General features: G+C 39.6%; 1 protein-coding gene and 1 pseudogene across 1 annotated transcript; both read right to left on the reverse strand.

Moving 5' to 3' along the window:
* Nucleotides 1–10192: 10192 nt before the first annotated feature.
* LOC122910218 lies at nucleotides 10193–11545 on the reverse strand (annotated as a pseudogene).
* A 1315-nt stretch (nucleotides 11546–12860) lies between these two features.
* On the reverse strand, nucleotides 12861–13850 carry LOC122910219 (olfactory receptor-like protein OLF4). Its single transcript, XM_044254878.1, has one exon. It carries the CDS (start codon nucleotides 13848–13850, stop codon nucleotides 12861–12863), a length of 990 nt encoding a protein of 329 aa, XP_044110813.1.
* Nucleotides 13851–20294: the final 6444 nt, after the last annotated feature.

A 20294-nucleotide genomic window follows, 5' to 3' on the forward strand; every position in this document is an offset into this window, starting at 1 on the left:
CTTGGTTCTTTCCATAGTTTGGCGACTGTGGCCACTGCTGCTATAAACATTGGGGTACAGATGGCCCTTCTTTTCACGACATCTGTATCTTTGGGGTAAATACCCAGGAGTGCAATGGCAGGGTCATAGGGAAGCTCTATTTTTAATTTCTTGAGGAATCTCCACACTGTTCTCCAAAGAGGCTGCACCAACTTGCATTCCCACCAACAGTGGAAGAGGGTTCCCCTTTCTCCACATCCTCTCCAACACATGTTGTTTCCTGTTTTGTTAATTTTGGCCATTCTAACTGGTGTAAGGTGATATCTCAATGTGGTTTTAATTTGAATCTCCCTGAGGGCTAATGATGATGAGCATTTTTTCATGTGTCTGATAGCCATTTGTATGTCTTGATTGGAGAAGTGTCTGTTCATATCTTCTGCCCATTTTTTGATGTGTTTGTCTGTTTCGTGTGGGTTGAGTTTGAGGAGTTCATTATAGATCCTGGATATCAACCTTTTGTCTGTACTGTCATTTGCAAATATCTTCTCCCATTCCGTGGGTTGCCTCTTTGTTTTTTTGACTGTTTCCTTTGCTGTGCAGAAGCTTTTGATTTTGATGAAGTCCCAGAAGTTTATTTTCGCTTTTGTTTCCTTTGCCTTTGCAGACGTATCTTGAAAGAAGTTGCTGTGGCTGATATCAAAGAGATTACTGCCTATGTTCTCCTCTAAGATTCTGATGGATTCCTGTCTCACGTTGAGGTCTTTTATCCATTTTGAGTTGATCTTTGTGTACGGTGTAAGAGAATGGTCGAGTTTCATTCTTCTACATATAGCTGTCCAGTTTTCCCAGCACCATTTATTGAAGAGACTGTCTTTTTTCCACTGTATATTTTTTCCCGTTTTGTCAAAGATTAATTGACCATAGGGTTGAGGGTCCATATCTGGGCTCTCTACTCTGTTCCACTGGTCTATGTGTCTGTTTTTATGCCAGTAACATGCTGTCTTGGTGATCACAGCTTTGTAATAAAGCTTGAAATCAGGTAAGGTGATGCCGCCAGCTTTATTTTTGTTTTTCAACGTTTCCTTAGCGATTCGGGGTCTCTTCTGATTCCATACAAATTTTAGGATTATTTGCTCCAGCTCTTTGAAGAATGCCGGTGGAATTTTGATCGGAATGGCGTTAAAAGTATAGATTGCTCTAGGCAGTATAGACATTTTAACAATGTTTATTCTTCCGATCCAAAAGCATGGAATGGTCTTCCATCTTTTTGTGTCTTCTTCAATTTCTTTCATGAGTGTTCTATAGTTCCTCAAGTATAGATCCTTTACCTCTTTAGTTAGGTTTATTCCCAGGTATCTTATGGTTCTTGGTGCTATAGTAAATGGAATCGATTCTCTAATTTCCCTTTCTGTATTTTCATTGTTAGTGTATAAGAAAGCCACTGATTTCTGCACATTGACTTTGTATCCGGCCACGCTGCTGAATTGCTGTATGAGTTCTAGTAGTTTGGGGGTGGAGTCTTTTGGGTTTTCCATATAAAGAATCATGTCATCTGCGAAGAGAGAGAGTTTGACTTCTTCATTACCAATTTGGATACCTTTTATTTCTCTCTGTTGTCTGATAGCTGTTGCTAGGACTTCTAATACTATGTTGAACAAGAGTGGTGAAAGTGGGCATCCTTGTCTTGTTCCTGATCTCAATGGGAAGGCTGCAAGCTTTTTCCCATTGAGGATGATATTTGCTGTGGGTCTTTCATAGATAGATGTGAAGAGGTTCAAGAATGTTCCCTCTATCCCTATACTTTGAAGCGTTTTAATCAGGAACGGATGTTGGATTTTGTCAAATGCTTTTTCTGCATCAATTGAGAGGACCATGTGGTTCTTCTCTCTTCTCATATTAATTTGTTGTATCACATTGATTGGTTTACGAATGTTGAACCATCCTTGTAGCCCAGGGATGAATCCCAGCTGATCATGGTGGATAATCTTTTTAATGTGTTGTTGGATCCTGTTGGCTAGGATCTTGTTGAGAATCTTAGCATCCATATTCATCAGTGATATTGGTCTGAAATTCTCCTTTTTGGTAGGGTCCTTGCCTGGTTTGGGGATCAGGGTAATGCTGTCTTCATAGAAAGAGTCTGGAAGTTTTCCTTCTGCTTCAATGTTTTGAAACAGCTTCAGGAGAATAGGTGTTATTTCTTCTTGGAAGGTTTGGTAGAATTCCCCAGGGAATCCGTCAGGTCCTGGGCTCTTGTTTTTTGGGAGATTTTTGATCACTGCTTCAATCTCGTTATTAGATATCGGTCTATTCAGGATGTCGATTTCTTCCTGGTTCAATTTTGGTAGTTTATATTTTTCCAGGAATGCATCCATTTCATCTAGGTTGCTAAGCTTATTGGCATATAACTGTTCGTAATAACTTCTGATGATTGTTTCTACTTCCTTGGCGTTAGTTGTGATCTCTCCCTTTTCATTTATAATTTTATGAATTTGGGCTTTCTCTCTTTTCTTTCGGATTAGTGTAGCCAGTGGCTTATCGATCTTATTGATTCTTTCAAAAAACCAGCTTCTAGTTTCATTGATACGTTCTACTGTATCTCTGGTTTTTCCCTCATTGATCTCAGCTCTAATCTTGATGATTTCCCTTCTTATGTGTGGAGTTGGTTTGATTTGTTGTTGGTCCTCCAGTTCTTTAAGGTGTAGAGACAGCTGGTGTTTTCTGGATTTTTCAATTTTTTTGAGCAAGGCTTGGATGGCTATATATTTTCCCCTTAGGACCGCCTTTGCTGCATCCCATAGGTTTTGGACCGAAGTGTCTTCATTCTCATTGGTTTCCATGAATTGTTTCAGTTCTTCTTTGATCTCCTGGTTGATCCAAGCATTCTTAAGCAAGGTGGTCTTTAGCTTCCAGGTGTTTGAGTTCCTTCAGAACTTTTCCTTGTGATTGAGCTCCAGTTTCAAAGCATTGTGATCTGAGAATATGCAGGGAATAATCTCAGTCTTTTGGTATCGGTTGAGTCCTGATTTGTGACCCAGTATGTGGTCTATTCTGGAGAAGGTTCCGTGTGCACTTGAGAAGAATGAGTATTCTGCTGTTTTAGGGTGGAATGTTCTGTATATATCTATGAGGTCCATCTGGTCCAATGTGTCGTTCAATGCTCTTGTTTCTTTATTGATTTTCTGCTTCGATGATCTGTCTAATTCTGAAAGAGGCGTGTTAAGATCACCTACGATTAGTGTATTCATATCAATATGACTCTTTATCTTGATTAACAGTTTTCTTAAGTAATTGGCTGCTCCCATATTGGGAGCATAGATATTTACAATTGTTAGATCATCTTGGTGGATAGTCCCTTTAAGGATTATGTAGTGTCCTTCTGTATCTCTGACTACAGTCTTTAGTTTGAAGTCTAATTTATCTGATATGAGAATCGCTACCCCATCCTTCTTTTGAGTCCCACTGGCATGAAAGATGCTTCTCCACCCCTTCACTTTCAGTCTGCGTGTATCTTTAGGTTCAAAATGGGTCTCTTGTAGACAGCATATGGATGGGTCCTGTCGTTTTATCCAGTCTGCAACCCTGTGCCTTTTTATGGGTGCATTTAGGCCATTCACATTGAGAGTGATTATTGATAGATATGTTTTTATTGACATCGAGTTACCTTTGAAGTCTTTCTTTCTGTAGACTGTCTCTATATTTCTGTTCAATGCTATTCTTGGGATTTTTCCTCTTTTATAGAACCCCCCCTTAATATTTCCTGTAGTATCGGCTTGGTGGTTGCATAGTCTTTTAAGCCTTGCTGGTCTTGGAATCTCTTTATCTCTCCATCCATTTTGAATGTCAGTCTTGCTGGATAAAGTATTCTTGGCTGCATGTTCTTCTCATTTAGTGCCCTGAATATATCTTGCCAGCCTCTTCTGGCTTGCCAGGTCTCTGTGGACAGGTCTGACGTTATTCTGATGGGCTTCCCTCTGTAAGTAAGGAGCCTCTTTGCCCTGGCGGCTTTGAAGAGATTATACCTACAATTATAATTTCTCAATTTGACTATCAGGTGTTGTGATGTTTTTTTGGAGTGTATAATCTTGGGTGGAGACCGTTCAGCCTCTAGTACATGAACGCTGGTTTCATTCGCGAGATTAGGAAAGTTCTCATATAGGAGTTGTTCCACTATATCTTCTAGACTTCTTTCTTTCTCCTCCCCTTCAGGAATTCCAATAATTCTGACGTTGGAACACTTCATGGCATCACTTATTTCCCTAATTCTGCTTTCGTGGGATCTAAGATGTTTGTTCCAGGCTTCCTCCTGATCCTTTCTCTCTATCTGTTTGTCTTCCAGATCACTAATTCTCTCTTCTGTCTCAGTTACCCTAGCTTTGAGAGAGTTTAGATTGGATTGGAACTCATTGAGAGCATTGTGGACCTCCTCCCTGGTAGCTTTAAGCTCTGCCCTAACATTGTGAACATCCTGTCTGGTCGCTTTCAGTTCGGCCCTAATCAATTCTGTTTGGTCATCCATGGCTTTCTCCAACCTAGCTATTGCCTGGATAATTGTTAGCCTGAATTCTCTTTCCGACATATTGTCTATGTTGATAGCCATTAGCTCTGTTGCAGAAGGTCCATCCTCTGTATTTTTCTTCTGTTGGGCATTCCTCCTCCTAGTCATTTTGGTGGGAGAAGACTGAACAGATTTAGCTGGAATATCCACTCTGGTGCAGTCAAGGTGCACCCTGGAACACTTCCTGATCTCCGTCTCAGAGAGAAGACTCAGTCTGGGTGCAGAAGCTGAATAAATTCCCCCTTGGACGCTGGCAGTGCAGGATCCAAGTTAAAGACCCTGGGGGCGCAGGATCTTTTGCTCGTCCCCAAAGCCAAGGCAGTGGCGGCTGTCTGGGAGCTCCTGACCGCCAGAGAGGTTCCAAGCAGCGATCGCACACTGAGATTTTGCCGCCGGCCCGGGCTGGGAGTGCCCGGCTTGTGCGCACCTCTTTTCAGAGGCGGCTGTGGGTCGGGCTTGCGTCTGGGGCACTGAGAACGGGGCGCTGGTCCGTAAGCCGCAGGCTGGGCTTTTGCGCGCCTCTGTCCTGGGAAGAGTTTCGCGCGCGCGGCTTAGACTTTGAAACAATGGCCCGGGTCAAGAAGCGCCCCCGGGCCTTAGAAACCCAGGAGAGCTGGAGGGTCGTATGCGCGCATCTCAAGCTTTGTGGTAGGGCTAGCGCGCATTCTGCAGACCGGCGCAGCTCCCATCCCCTCACAGGAGCCGGAACGCCCGCGCTCTGGGGCGCGCTGGCGGCTTAGGGACCAGTAGCTGGTTTCACTGCTGCACTCTCTCTGCCTCCGTGCAGGGGAGGCCGTCTGGGACCGGGGACTTAAGCCCCTGTCTCTAGCCGCCCCGATTCCCACAATTTGCCCCCGAGATCCTTTGCTCTTTTGGAGTGCTTTCAACCAGTCTCCAAGTTAATGCTGGTCCCCAGACGCAGGGCACTCTCGCTCGTATCGGGGTATTACTTTTCCACCGGTCGCCTCTGGTGGCTCTCTCCCCCTTTTGTTTATCTTCCGGTATCATTCAGCTGTTCCCATTCCGCTTTACCTGCTCACTGGCGTCTTCTGCCCCTGTAGAGATCCAGACGTGTATAATTCTGATCTCAGGCTGATTTCATGGGTGATCGGAGTTCTTTGGTAGGTAATCAGCTCGCTTTGGGGTACCAGCTGAAAAGACGCCTCTTCCTAGTACCCGGCCATCTTGTCCCCCCCTGAGGAGTTCTTTATAGATCTTGGATATAAACCTTTTGTCTGTACTGTCATTTGCAAATATCTTTTTCCATTCAATGTGTTGCGTCTTTGTTTTGTTGACTGTTTCCTTTGCTGTGCAGAAGCTTTTGATTTTGATGAAGTCCCAGAAGTTTATTTTCGCTTTTGTTTCCTTTGCCTTTGGATACATATCATGAAAGAAGTTGCTGTGGCTGATATCGAAGAGATTTCTGCCTATGTTCTCCTCTAGGATTCTGATGGATTCCTGTCTCATGTTGAGGTCTTTTTTTTTTTTCCCCAATTTATTTATTTTCAGAAAAACAGTATTCATTATTTTTTCACCACACGCAGTGCTCCATGCAAGCTGTGCCCTCTATAATACCCAACACCTGGTACCCCAACCTCCCACCCCCCCGCCACTTCAAACCCTGAGAGTCTATGGACTCTGAAAAACAGTCTGAAAAATGTTGAGGTCTTTTATCCATTTTGAGTTTATGTGTACGGTGTAAGAGAATGGTCGAGTTTCATTCTTCTACATATAGCTGTCCAGTTTTCCCAGCACCATCTATTGAAGAGACTATCTTTTTTCCACTGTATATTTTTCCTGTTTTGTCAAAAATTATTTGACCATAGAATTGAGCATCCAGATGTGGGCTCTCTACTCTGTTCCACTCGTCTCTGTGCCCGTTTTTTTTTTTTTTTGTTTTCCAATTTATTTATTTTCAGAAAAACAGTATTCATTATTTTTTCACCACACCCAGTGCTCCATGCAAGCTGTGCCCTCTATAATACCCACCACCTGGTACCCCAACCTCCCACCCCCCCGCCACTTCAAACCCCTCAGATTGTTTTTCAGAGTCCATAGTCTCTCATGGTTCATCTCCCCTTCCAATTTACCCAAAAGCACATACCCTCCCCAATGTCCATAACCCTACCCCCCTTCTCCCAACCCCCTCCCCCCAGCAACCCACAGTTTGTTTCATGAGATTAAGAGTCACTTATGGTTTGTCTCCCTCCCTATCCCATCTTGTTTCATGGATTCTTCTCCTACCCACTTAAGCCCCCATGTTGCATTACCACTTCCTCATATCAGGGAGATCATATGATAGTTGTCTTTCTCTGCTTGACTTATGTGCCTGTTTTTATGCCAGTACCATGTTGTTTTCGTGATCACAGCTTTGTAGTAAAGCTTGAAATCAGGTAACATGATGCCCCAGTTTTATTTTTCTTTTTCAACATTTCCTTAGTGTTTCGGGGTCTCTTCTGGTTCCATACAAATTTTAGAATTATTTTCTCCAACTCTTTGAAAAATACTGATGGAATTTTGTTCGGCATGGCATTAAAAGTATAGATTGCATAATATTTTAACAATATTTATTCTTCCAATTCAAGAGCATGGAATGGTCTTCCATCGTTTTGTGTCTTCTTCAATTTCTTTCATGATTTTTCTGTAGTTCCTTGAGTTCAGTTCCTTTACCTCTTTGGTTAGGTTTCTTCCCAGGAATCTTATGTTTCTTGGTGCTATAGTAAATGGAATTGATTCTCTAATTTCCCTTTCTGTATTTTCATTGTTAGTGTATAAGCCACTGATTACTGTAAATTAAGTTTTTATCCTGCCATGTTGCTGAATTGTTGTATGAGTTCTAGTAGTTTGGGTGTGGAGTCTTTTGGGCCTTCCATATAAAGAATCATGTAATCTGTGAAGAGAGAGAGTTTGACTTCTTCATTGCCAATTTGGATACCTTTTATTTTTGTTTGTTGTCTGATTGTTCTTTCTAGGGCTTGTAATACCATGTTGAACAAGAGTGGTTAGAGTGGGCATCCTTGTCTTGTTCCTGATCTCAACAGGCATGCTGCAAGCTTTTTCCCATTGAGGATGATATTTGCTGTGGGTCTTTCATAGATAGATTTGATGAAGTTCAGGAATGTTCCCTCTATGCCTATACTGTGAAGCATTTTAATCAGGAATGGATGCTGGATTTTGTCAAATGCTTTATCTGAATTAATTGAGAGGACCATGTGGTTCTTCTCTCTTCTCTTATTGATTTGTTCTATCACATTGATTGATTTGCGAATGTGGAAGAACCATCCTTATAGCCCATGATGAATCCCACCTGGTCATGGTGGATAATCTTTTTAATGTGCTGTTGGATCCTCTTGGTTAGGATCTTGTTGAGAATATTAGCATCCATATTTATCAGTGATATTGTTCTGAAATTCTCATGATCAAAAGCTTCTTCACAGCAAAGGAAAGAGTCAACAAAGCAAAGAGGCAACCCACGGAATGGGAGAAGATATTTGCAAAGTACAGTACAGACAAAAGGTTGATATCCTGGATATATAAAGAACTCCTCAAACTCAACACACATAAAATAGACAATCATATAAAAAATAATGGGCAGAGGATATGAACAGACACTTCTCCAATCAAGACATACAAATGGCTATCAGACACATGAAAAAATGTTCATCATCACTAGCCATCAGGAAAATTCAAATTAAAACCACATTGAGATACCACCTTACACAGTTAGAATGGCCAAAATTAACAAGACAGGAAACAACATGTGTTGGAGAGGATGTGGAGAAAGGGGAACCCTCTTACACTCTTGGTGGGAATGCAAGTTGGTATAGCCACTTTGGAAAACAGTGTGGAGATTCCTCAAGAAATTAAAAATAGAGCTTCCCTATGACCCCGCCATTGCACTACTGGGTATTTACCATAAAGGTACAGATGTAGTGAAAAGAAGGGCCATCTGTACCCCAATGTTTATAGCAGCAATGGCCATGGTCGTCAAACTGTGGAAAGAACCAAGATGCCCTTCAACTGATGAATGGATAAGTAAAATGTGGTCCATATACACTATGGAGTATTATGCCTCCATCAGAAAGGATGAATACCCAACTTTTGTAGCAACACGGACGGGACTGGAAGAGATTATGCTGAGTGAAATAAGTCAAGCAGAGAGAGTCAATTATCATATGGTTTCACTTATTTGTGGAGCATAACAAATAGCATGGAGGACAAGGGGTGTTAGAGAGGAGAAGGGAGTTGGGGTAAATTGGAAGGGGAGGTGAACCATGAGAGACTATGGACTCTGAAAAACAATCTGAGGGGTTGGAAGTGGTGGGGGTGTGGGAGGTTGGGGTACCAGGTGGTGGGTATTATAGAGGGCACAGCTTGCATGGAGCACTGGGTGTGGTGAAAAAATAATGAATACTGTTTTTCTGAAAATAAATAAATTGAAAAAAACTTACCTATTTATTAAAAAAATGGACCAGAATAGTGGCAATGTATGAAAAATAAAAGTTTTCCTATGAAGTAAAAAAAAACCCCAAAACACTGAATATTGTTACACTGAAAAGAAATAAATATTTAAAAAAAGATTGAAAAGCAAACATGTAAAAATGTTTCTTACAAACATTATTTGTAAGAAAAACCAAAAAAACAAAACCAAAATAACTACAGAATCCTGTGTTAAAATTCTATGCTCTTATTTTTATGTTCATTCAGATGTTTTTTTTATTCATTTGTATCAACCCCAACTTTGGATTTACTTTCAACATAATAGATGGGTTTTAACTAAGTCTCTGTGTGTCTATTTAAATGTGTGTGAATATGTTTATTTGAGGAAAGATGTACAAATATGTACACAGACATATACATACTCACATTACTAGCCTTGAATGTTTTCTTTGTACTCAACAAAGTGTTTGCACACATTTAATTTATTCCTTACAACTTCTGTCAGAATTTAGGGTTCATTCCCTAACATTATTTTTAGAAATAAGGAAATTGAGACTCACATTCATCACATTTTAAAATTTTTTTATTTATTTTCAGTGTAACAGTATTTATTGTTTTTGTGCCACTCCCAGTACTCCATGCAATCTGTGCCCTCTCTTTTTTTATTTGATATTTATTTATTTATTCATTTATTTATTTTAATTTATTTTTATTTATTTTCTGCACAACAGTATTCATTATTTAGCACCACACCCAGTGCTCCATGCAATCTATGCCCATTCCAATACCCACCACCTGGTTCCCCCGACCTCCTACCCCTCACCCCTTCAAAACCCTCAGATTGTTTTTCAGAGGTCATAGTCTCATTCATCACATTTTATCAATAACATTACAAAGGAGTTAAAACTTACTGTATACATTTTTTTAATTCTACATGAATGGAGTCATGTAATATATATGTATATATACACACATATATTCATATATATACATATATGTGTATATATATAAACATTTCATCTTTTAAAGCAAGTTTGTGAAAATAATTTAATACAACCAGATTTATTCATAAACTTTCAACCTGAATTTTTACATTAGAATCATACAGAAGATTATGTTTTATAAAAAGCCACCTTAATCCCAGAAAAGAGTCATGAAAGATTTTGAACCCAGTTTACTGTTTAAAGGATGCTCTTCCTTTGTGTCCTGTTGTAAGCACTATTCATTCTCTTCAGTTTTGCTTAAATGCTTCACCACATCAACTCAGTTCCATTCTTGGGGAGGTTCTCCTTTGTGATCTGTTTTCTCTGCCAGATTGCATTTCTGTTTTTTTTTTAAGCTGTTCTTTTTTGTCTTTTTCCTTACTTGATGGGGCTATATTAGGAGTTTTAATGGAGATGATATTGCTTATGGGTGTGGTAGCATTCATGGGATGGTGATACTCCATGAACAGCTCTTTAGTGTCATTTGTATATTCAAATGATGTGTAGGTCCTAGCATCATGAGATTAACTGCCACTGTTTCTTATATCTTGGCTAATATGCTCTGCTTTACAACTGATGCTGTGAGTGTTGTTAAAAAAATCAGGGTGCCTGTGTGGCTCAGTGGGTTAAAGCCTCTGCTTTTGGCTTGGGTCATGATCCCAGGATCCTGGGATAGAGCCCCACATCAGGGTCTCTGCCCAGTGGGGAGCCTGCTTCCTCCTCTCTCTCTGCCTGCCTCTCTGCCTACCTGTGATCTCTGTCTGTCAAATAAATAAGTAAATAAATCTTTAAAAAAATGCTTAGCGAAATAAGTCAAGCGGAGAAAGACAACTATCATATGATCTCCCTGATATGAGGGAGTGGTGATGCAACATGGGGGCCTAAGTGGGTAGGAGAAGAATCCATGAAACAAGATGGGATAGGGAGGGAGACAAACCATAAGTGACTCTTAATCTCACGAAACAAACTGTGGGTTGCTGGGGGGAGGGGGGTTGGGAGAAGGGGGGTAGGGTTATGGACATTGGGGAGGGTATGTGCTTTTGGGTAAATTGGAAGGGGAGATGAACCATGAGAGACTATGGACTCTGAAAAACAATCTGAGGGGTTTGAAGTGGCGGGGGGGGTGGGAGGTTGGGGTACCAGGTGGTGGGTATTATAGAGGGCACGGCTTGCATGGAGCACTGGGTGTGGTGAAAAAATAATGAATACTGTTTTTCTGAAAATAAATAAATTGGAAAAAAAAAGCATTCACAGATAAGATTGGAAGTGTTCAAGGGTATGTTTCTGTCCAGGAAATCTCTATAAAGAAGGCTCTAGGATCACCACTTTTGCCTCTCTTATAATGAAAGTAAACTGGGATTAATTCTCAGAATCATTCATCTACTGCATCAACAGCAGGTCATGTTTCCAGTTCCATTTCCTGGACCTCATTGGCACTCAGCAAGTGGGTCATGGGACACCTCTCAGGAGGGCATCTGCAATAAGGACAAAGGGAGAGCAGTGGCCTGGAGGCCAGGAAATCCTTCTTCTGTGTCCTTTGCTGTAGAAAGTAGAAAGTGTGTCCCTCATACTGGAGCAAGAATTCCATGTTCCTCTATAATCTTAATTTTTGTATGCTTTCCAAAATTCAGCAAATTGTAATATATATATATAGTAATAAATTGTAAAATATATTTAATATATAATATAATAATATATATTACAATTTGAATATATTATATATATATGAAAAAAATACATATTTTTTAAGAGAGAAAGTGTAAGTAGTGGGAGAGCAGAGGAAGAGGGAAAGAGAGAAATCCCCAAGCTGACCAGGAGCTCTGTTCCAGGACCCTGAGATCACAACCAGAGCCAAAATCAAGAGGCGAATGCTCAACTAACTGAGCTAGGTGCCCTATCAAATTGTATACTTTAAATGTGTGCAGCTTATTCTATGCAATTATACTCCAGTGAATCATATTTGTAGGGAGACATGGAAGCTTCCAGGCAGTAGGAAGACAAGACAGAAAACATAATTATGTAAACTCTTTTTCACCCCAATGATAGACATCCTTACATATGGATTCCAGCCTCACATCATCAATAAGCAGGTGGGCAGCATGAAAACATTGGTTTGAACATTAGTAAATGTCTCACTTAAATTTTGATTCATCTCTGACTCTAGGGCCATATTATGTCAAACTAGTCATTGAAATTTGTGTTTCTGTGTAGACTACAACTGGAGATGTGTGTTTGATTATTGGTTTGCCAGGACTAGGCAATGTGGACACTGAGATGCATAAGAGAACAGGATCCTAATGAGAAAAATAAAACCCAATATGTTTTCTTTTTCATAAAGAGTAGTGCAACTTATGATTATTTTGTGGGAAAAAAATAAAACCTCCTCAATTTGATAAATTTTTTTCAGAAGAAATTATTCTTAACAAATCTATAGAATCTCATGAGATTAATGGGAATTTCCTATATTTTGTGGTTTTAAAAAATATTTTATTTATTTATTTATTTATTTGACACACAGAGAGAGAGAGAGCACAAGCAGAGTAGCAGCACGTAGAGGGAGAGGGAGAAGCAGGCTTTCTGCTGAGCAAGGATCCTGATGTGGGTCTTAAGCTCAGGTCCCTGGAATCATGACCTGAGAGGAAGGCAGATGCTTAACCTACTGAGCCACATAAGCACCCCAAGGGAATTTCCAATATTTTGTCCAAAATTGGAAATCAACTTAGGAAATCAGGAGAGCAACTAAGGACCACATTGTGAGATACCAGAGAGCAGAAAATTTAATACAGATGGTTACTCAAGTTGTACAGAGAAGATGATGTCACAGAAAGGGATATGCCACGAAATCAAGAGTAAGAATAAATTGTAAGTCCACAATCTGATCAATGAATTACCACTGCTGGCTCTCAGGCTTTGAGTCCTGCTATCATGTGCATTTTTTTCAGCCCCAGGACAATGGGCCCTTTTATAGTTTTCTTTCCAAAGAATCTTTTCAGAGCCCTCCTTATGTCTTTATTTCTCAGGCTATAGATAAAGGGGTTCAGCATGGGTGTGGCCACCGTGTACATCACTGAAGCTGTTGCACCTGAGTGTAAGCTCTGGGGAGTAGAAGAGCTGAGGTACACTCCTAGACTCGTACAGTAAAATAAGGAAACAACTGAGAGGTGAGATGCACAGGTGGAAAATGCTTTATACTTGCCCTGGGATGATGAGATCCTGAGTATGGAGGAAACTATCTTAGAATAAGAGTAAAGGATTCCAGCAAGGGGTCCACCACCCAGCAGCCCAGCTCCAAAATACATCACCATATGATTAAGAAAGGTGTCAGAACAGGCAAGCTGGACCACCTGTTTAATTTCACAGAAAAAGTGGGGTATTTCCAAGATGGTGCAGAAGGACAGACGCAACACCATTAAGCACTGTAACAAGGAATGCAAGATGCTCATGATCCAGGACATGAGGACCAGCAGTCCACAGAGCCGGGGATTCATGATGATCATGTAGTGCAGGGGGTGACAGATGGCCAAAAATCGGTCATAGGCCATCACAGTCAGGATGTAGTTGTCCAATCCTGCAAAGAGTAGGAAAAAATACATCTGGGTGATGCAGTCTGCATAGGTAATGACTTTTCTCTCTGTCTGTATATTCATCAGCATCTTTGGGATGGTGGTGGAGGTGAAACAGATGTCTACAAAGGACAGGTTGGCGAGGAAGAAGTACATGGGAGTGTGGAGTTGGGAGTCAGAGCTGACAGCCAGGATGATGAGCATGTTTCCAAACACAGTGATCAGGTACATGGAGAGGAAAAGCCCAAATATGAGGGGCTGTAGTTCTGGTCCCTCTGAAAATCCCAGAAGAAGAAATCCTGAAACTCTTGTAAGGTTCCCTGGCTCCATGGGTTGGAGGTAGCTATCAGGATATAGAAAAATAAATGACTACTTTCACATAAACATGTGTTTTTATAATCTAGCACAAGTCCTACTACTTATATCTTAGAGTCAAGAAATTAATTTCAATATGTGTGTGGGGTCTCATCTCCATTAGGGCATCCCTAGCACCAATTCACATCAGAAATACTGTAATCACCTCAGTCTGTTCCTCACACATAATGTAGACTCTTGATCTGTTGAGAATATGTTTCATTACTTTAAGGGATGTATACTGAATGTTGAACATGTTCCAGGCACTGTTTGGCAATAGACAGAAGGTGCTTATAAGCAATGTCCTAATAATCATATGGTGAAGAAAGAATATAAGCAAATGCTAATAATCAAATAATATGTCAGATGGTAACAGAAGTTATGAAGACAAGGAAAGAGGATATAAAGGAGAGAGTTGATGGGGTGTTATTTTTTTTTACTATATGTTCATAAAACCTGCAAAGAAGGTAACATATGAACAAGACCTCAAGGGAGATAGTAAGGGAGACTGAGGTTATCTCAGGAAGTGTGTACCCAGCAGGATCAACAGCCATGTCAAGGCCCTCAGGAAGCTGTTTGATTCAGAAAATCAAGGCTCAAAAGAAAACTAGGATGTCAAGAGGAAGAAGAAGGGGAGAGATGAGAGGTGGTAGCAGTGTGTGATGAGGAATGAAGCAGTCTCCAGGCTATGACTGAAACTTCAAGACACAAGAATCACTCATTTTATTAATTTTTCAAGACTTTCTTAATTTTTTTATAAAGATGCCCAATGAGTCAAAATGCACACCCACATTAGTAACTCCTGTTCATAGAATTCTGGCCTCAGTCAATAAGAGTCACCTTGTAATACGTGAGCTCTTATACCCCTGCTCTGAGGACTGCCCTCTGTTCACAACACTCACACACACACACAGACACGCACACCATGACCCTCTATAGCCTCCTGGGATACTGACTGCCATGTCTTTTTCACCCCCAGCCACACTAGTTAGGCCAACAGCAGATACACATCAAGCTCACCAGATCTCATTATCTTTCCCCTAAATAATGCAGAAGTGGTACCCAGAAATTCCTAGGGACAATAAACTTGGGGATGCCTATTGGTGTGCTCATTTTCTGATATCAATTTAAAGAAACTTAGCCAACCTCTGGGGTGCCTGGATGGTTCAGTGTGTTAAAACCTCTGCCTTCAGCTCAGGTCATGATCCCAGGGCCCTGGGATGGAGCCCACATCGGGCTCTCTGCTCAGCAGGGAGCCTCCTTCCCTTCCTTCCTCTCTGCCTGCCTCTCTGCCTACTTGTGATCTCTCTCTCTGTCAAATAAATAAATAAAATCTTTAAAAAATAAATAAACATAGGCAATCTCTTCAGTAAAGATGTAGAGAAAAGAGAAGAATGACATGGACATGAGAGGAAAAACAGCTCTAGCAGGGCAGGCAGCCCTTGAGAGACCAACCAGGAGGAAGAAAAAAGTGTTTTTGGTTCTGATGACATTCCTGATCTCCTTAGAGCTCCCTGATGTCCAGAAAAAAAATAATACAGGAGCAAAAAGACAAAAGTAGTGATATTTTCATGTGAAACATGTTATAGATGGAATGTTCCAAGAGTAGAATGAGGAAAAGGTATAAACCAACACTTTACAGAAGGAAATATACAAAGTAAAACAGCAGTTGGACTGTTTTAATATCAAGGATCAGAAGGTTTGCTTTTTTGGTGGCCAGTCCATATTTATTTGACAAATTGTTGTTTATTTGGCCTGGTAGGGGGCGAAATAAGTCCCTTCCTCATTTGTCTTGTGATACATCTTTTCTTTGTTATTCTTGTTCTTTAGGTTTTGATGTTTTTGACAAGACCAAAGGACATTCTTTAGTCCTGGTTCCAGTCTTCACCCCAGATCCTGCTCTATCTGACCTGCACCAACCATAATAATCCATCCTTACTCAATATGACTTCTCCATGTGATTTTTCCATGAGGTTATTATGTCACACACAATTTTATTTTATTCTCCTCTGCCTTTGTCAGTGTGTGCATTACCAAGTGAGCAGACACTTCATGTGCATCGTTCCCTTTGTTTTTCCCAAGCAATGGGAGTATATGTGCCTTTATATGAACACACATTGAAGGAAACAAAGACCTATAGAATAAGAATAGCAAAGGAGATTAAACCTGTTAACTTGAGATTAAACCTGTTACCCAACTGTATTAAACAAAACTAAAAAGAACATCAAAAACATGTGATGAAAACTGGATGTTTTAAGCAAATAATAAATTTTTGAACACTACATCAAAAATTAATGAGGACTCTGAAAAACAATCTGAGGGCTTTGTAGGGGCAGGGGATGGGAGGTTGGGAGAACCAGGTGATGGGTATTGAAGAGGGCATGGATTGCATGGAGCACTGGGTGTGGTGCAAAAACAATGGATACTGTTATGCTGAAAATAAATAAAAAAATAAAAATATGAGGTACTATATATTGGTTAACTGAAGATAATAAAAAAAATTTAAAACTGAACAAAACATGATATACCACATACTCTGGATAATATCAACAATTAAATTAATAGTTTTTAATTAGTTATTAGTAATTAATAGTTACTTTAGTGAAGACCTTGACATAAGAGAACATATAATAAAATGTATCTAGAACTCTGACACACAGTGAGTGTTCTGTAATTATTTGCTGATAGAGTCAGGAATTAGGTTACAGTAGACATGGACATTTAACATATGGGAAGGTTGCACTTCAATTGGAACCATCTTGATTGTTGAATAAAAGCTGACACAAATGGCTATCTGTCTACGAGGAAATGAAGTGGTTCCTGATCTTAGGTACCTTTAAGAAAACCAGTGTAAATATAAATAATGCTTTTCACATGACTATATAAAAAAAGTGCAGATAAAATTTATAGCCAGACAAAACCATTATAATTTAAGTGAGAAAATCAGAAGCAAAAAGAAAAACACATTTAACTCTATCAATTAATATTTTTTAAGGTCAAAAATTCCCAACCCATAATCAGTTGAATAACAACTTTTAAAAATCATTTTAAATGCAGCTAACTGTGGGAAATATATGGACAAATTATAATGATGGATCCAATATATGAATCCTTTCTCAAGGTGAGTGATAGTTTGAGAAAACAATAAAGTTTTGGTTTCTCTCTCCCGCCCATCAGTTGGGAAAGCCCCTGAAGAGCTACCTGGCTGACTGGGGCTGGAACTTCTTAACTGACAGTGAAAGAGACACTTTCTAATTTGGGAGTCAGAAGTGAGAAGAACCATGAGAGACTATGGACTCTGAACAACAGTCTGAGGGGTTTGAAGTGGCGGGGAGGTGGGAGGTTGGGGTACCAGGTGGTGGGTATTATAGAGGGCACAGCTTGCATGGAGCACTGGGTGTGGTGAAAAAATAATGAATACTGTTTTTCTGAAAATAAATAAATTGGGAAAAAAAAAGTGAGAAGTATGCAATGATGGGAAAACAACCTGAAGGCAGATATAAATATTAAAAATACTTATATTCTTTAACTTAGGGTTTCTCAGTCTCTGCACTGACTGACATTCTGGGTCAGATCCCTCTCCGCTGTGGGTCTTCCTGTGCACTGTAGCATGTTTAGCAGCACTCTTGATCACCATGTGGCTCTCCCCAGTGCAATGGTGAGAACAATCTGGATATTGCTTCAGTGTTCCTTCGGTGACAAGATGGCTCTTGGTTGAGAAGACCTGTTTTAACTTAACAATCCCCAACTATTTCTGTAATAGTGACACAATAGTATTTCAGAAAAAAAATATGAAAAACTGCTGATTGGTTCAATATCACAGCCACACCACGAAATGTTAAAGACATTGAAATAAGGATCTAGGATGATATGAGTTGATTGTAGGCAACTCTATGAGAAATTGTTGAGAAGGAAGAAAAAGTGGACACAAGTTTGGGAAAAAAATACTGCACTAAGACATCAAGAGCATTTATGTTTTGCATAGGGTCCTAGTGAATCATTTATATGAAAGTGCATGAATGTATACATGCATAAAATGGAAGAGAAGTTGCAAAAGAAACTAGAAACTTATGGAACAAAGAATGTCAGTAAGAATGTCATTAGGTTAAGTCTATTGTTTATAAACAACTGTGCTGAAATAAACAAAAAAATGGAATGAAAACCTGACTTATATAAAGACCTAGAAGAACAATAACTTAAAGACACCAAATCGGTTGCTAATTCTGATTCAAGATTAAATTGCCAAAGACTCATAAATAAAAGGATATAACAGAAAAGCATTTACAATATGTGGAGAAAGCAGTGAAACTAAGTTGTAATTTCATGTTACATAAAGACCTAGGGATTCATATTGGCTTATAGAATGGAAAGGTGATTTTTAGCTAAACGGTAAAGAAAAACTTCTTCCAAATGATGGCCAAAGGATGCAACCTTCAGAAACAGACCTAATTACTAAAGGCCAAAAAGGGTACTAAGGAATAATAGAGATGTGAAAACAAGTCAGAACTATGTGTAGAAAGTAATTTATCACTGCTAAGGATGAAGAGGTTTCTTTTTTATGTATAGCAAGGACCAAAAAATGAATAATACTGAAGAGCCTGCTTGAATTTCTCAGTAAGAAAAAGAAAAAAGAAAAAGGGAATTCATGAGATAGAATGAACAGCGTGGTGATTACATGGAGTCACAGATCAGGAAACTGAGTCAGAGATCAGAAAGCCACCAGGAAGATAGACCTTAAAAGCCCTCATCACAAGAAAAGTTTGTGATGATGCATGGTGACAAATGTGTGGTAATTTCGGAAGATACACAAATATAGAATTGTTTTGTTGTACACCCAAAACTAATAGGATGTTATGTGCTAATTATACATCAATCAAAATAATAAGTAATTGACAGAGCCCAATATGACTGTCTGATAGATTTGACCACACAAAATTCTTAAACTTTCCTGCATTGCCCAGAAATACATTTATACATATTAAATGGCCAACAGTCAGTTTCTGTAAAAACTTCCCTTCTTTGATAGAAAGGGCCACATTTTATTTTAAATTCTTTTGTTTTATTTTATTTTGTTTTTATTTTATTTTTTAAAGATTTTACTTTCACAAAGTCTCTACACCCCATGTGGGGTTTGAACTAACAATCCCAAAATAGAGTCCCATGCTCCACCAATTGAGCCAGCTAGACACCCCAAAGATCAAATTTTTACTTATTTTTTTAAAATTTCTTTTTTTTTTATTTGACAGACAGAAATCATAAGTAGACAGAGAAAGAAGGGGCAGAGAGCCTGATGCAGGTCTTGATCCCAGTACCCTGGCATCATGACCTGAGTCAAAGGCAGAGGCTTTAACCCACTAATCCAACCAGGTGCTCCAAAGATCAAATTTTTAAAAAGGAATGAAAACACACTTATAATATTATCCAAAGCAAAAGACTCACATAGGCAATTTTTAATAGAAATTTACCAAATGGCCAACAAACTCACAAATACAGTCAACCTCAACAGGTTCTAAAACAATGCAAAGTAAAGCTCATTAGCATACCCATTCTCATCTACTACATCCTATTTCTTTTTCCAATGTGAATTCCCAGAATGAGAGAAGGAAATGTGTGTACGTTTCATGCATTACTATTATAAGGATGTATTTGCAATCATCCCTTGGCCAGGATCTTTCTCATTCTTTGAAAGCATAGTCTAAGATGCTCCATCTTATCATAAAAATAGAGCTTCCCTATGACCCTGCCATTGCACTCCTGGGTATTTACCCCAAAGATACAGATGGAGTGAAAAGAAGGCCCATCTGTACCCCAATGTTTATAGCAGCAATGGCCACAGTCGCCAAACTATGGAAAGAACCAAGATGCCCTTCAACGGATGAATGGATAAGGAAGATGTGGTCCATATACACTATGGAGTATTATGCCTCCATCAGAAAGGATGAATACCCAACTTTTGTAGCAACATGGACAGGACTGGAAGACATTATGCTGAGTGAAATAAGTCAAGCAGAGAGAGTCAATTATCATATGGTTTCACTTATTTGTGGAGCATAACAAATAGCATGGAGGACAAGGGGCGTTAGAGAGTAGTAGGGAATTTGGGCAAATTGGAAGGGGAGGTGAACCATGAGAGATTATGGACTCTGAAAAACAAACTGAGGGGTTTCAAGTGGCGGGGGGGTGGAGGTTGGGGTACCAGGTGGTGGGTATTATAGAGGGCACGGCTTGCATGGAGCACTGGGTGTGGTGAAAAATAATGAATAATGTTTTTCTGAAAATAAATAAATTTTTTTTTAAAAAAGGACATGGCCTCACTTCTAGCATCCTACATAAATACATTAATTTATCGGTAAAGCCAGCAAACAACTACTGTGATCTCTGGCATCATGGCTATGCTGCATGAATTCTCAGTGACTTTAG

This window comes from Neovison vison, chromosome 6 (genome assembly GCF_020171115.1).
Source record: "Neovison vison isolate M4711 chromosome 6, ASM_NN_V1, whole genome shotgun sequence".
Taxonomy (NCBI): Eukaryota; Metazoa; Chordata; class Mammalia; order Carnivora; family Mustelidae; genus Neogale; species Neogale vison.

Bases quoted from the DNA above. Each gene is read 5' to 3' on its own strand.
- LOC122910219 (XM_044254878.1), bottom strand. From the start codon at position 13,850: ATGGAGCCAGGGAACCTTACAAGAGTTTCAGGATTTCTTCTTCTGGGA.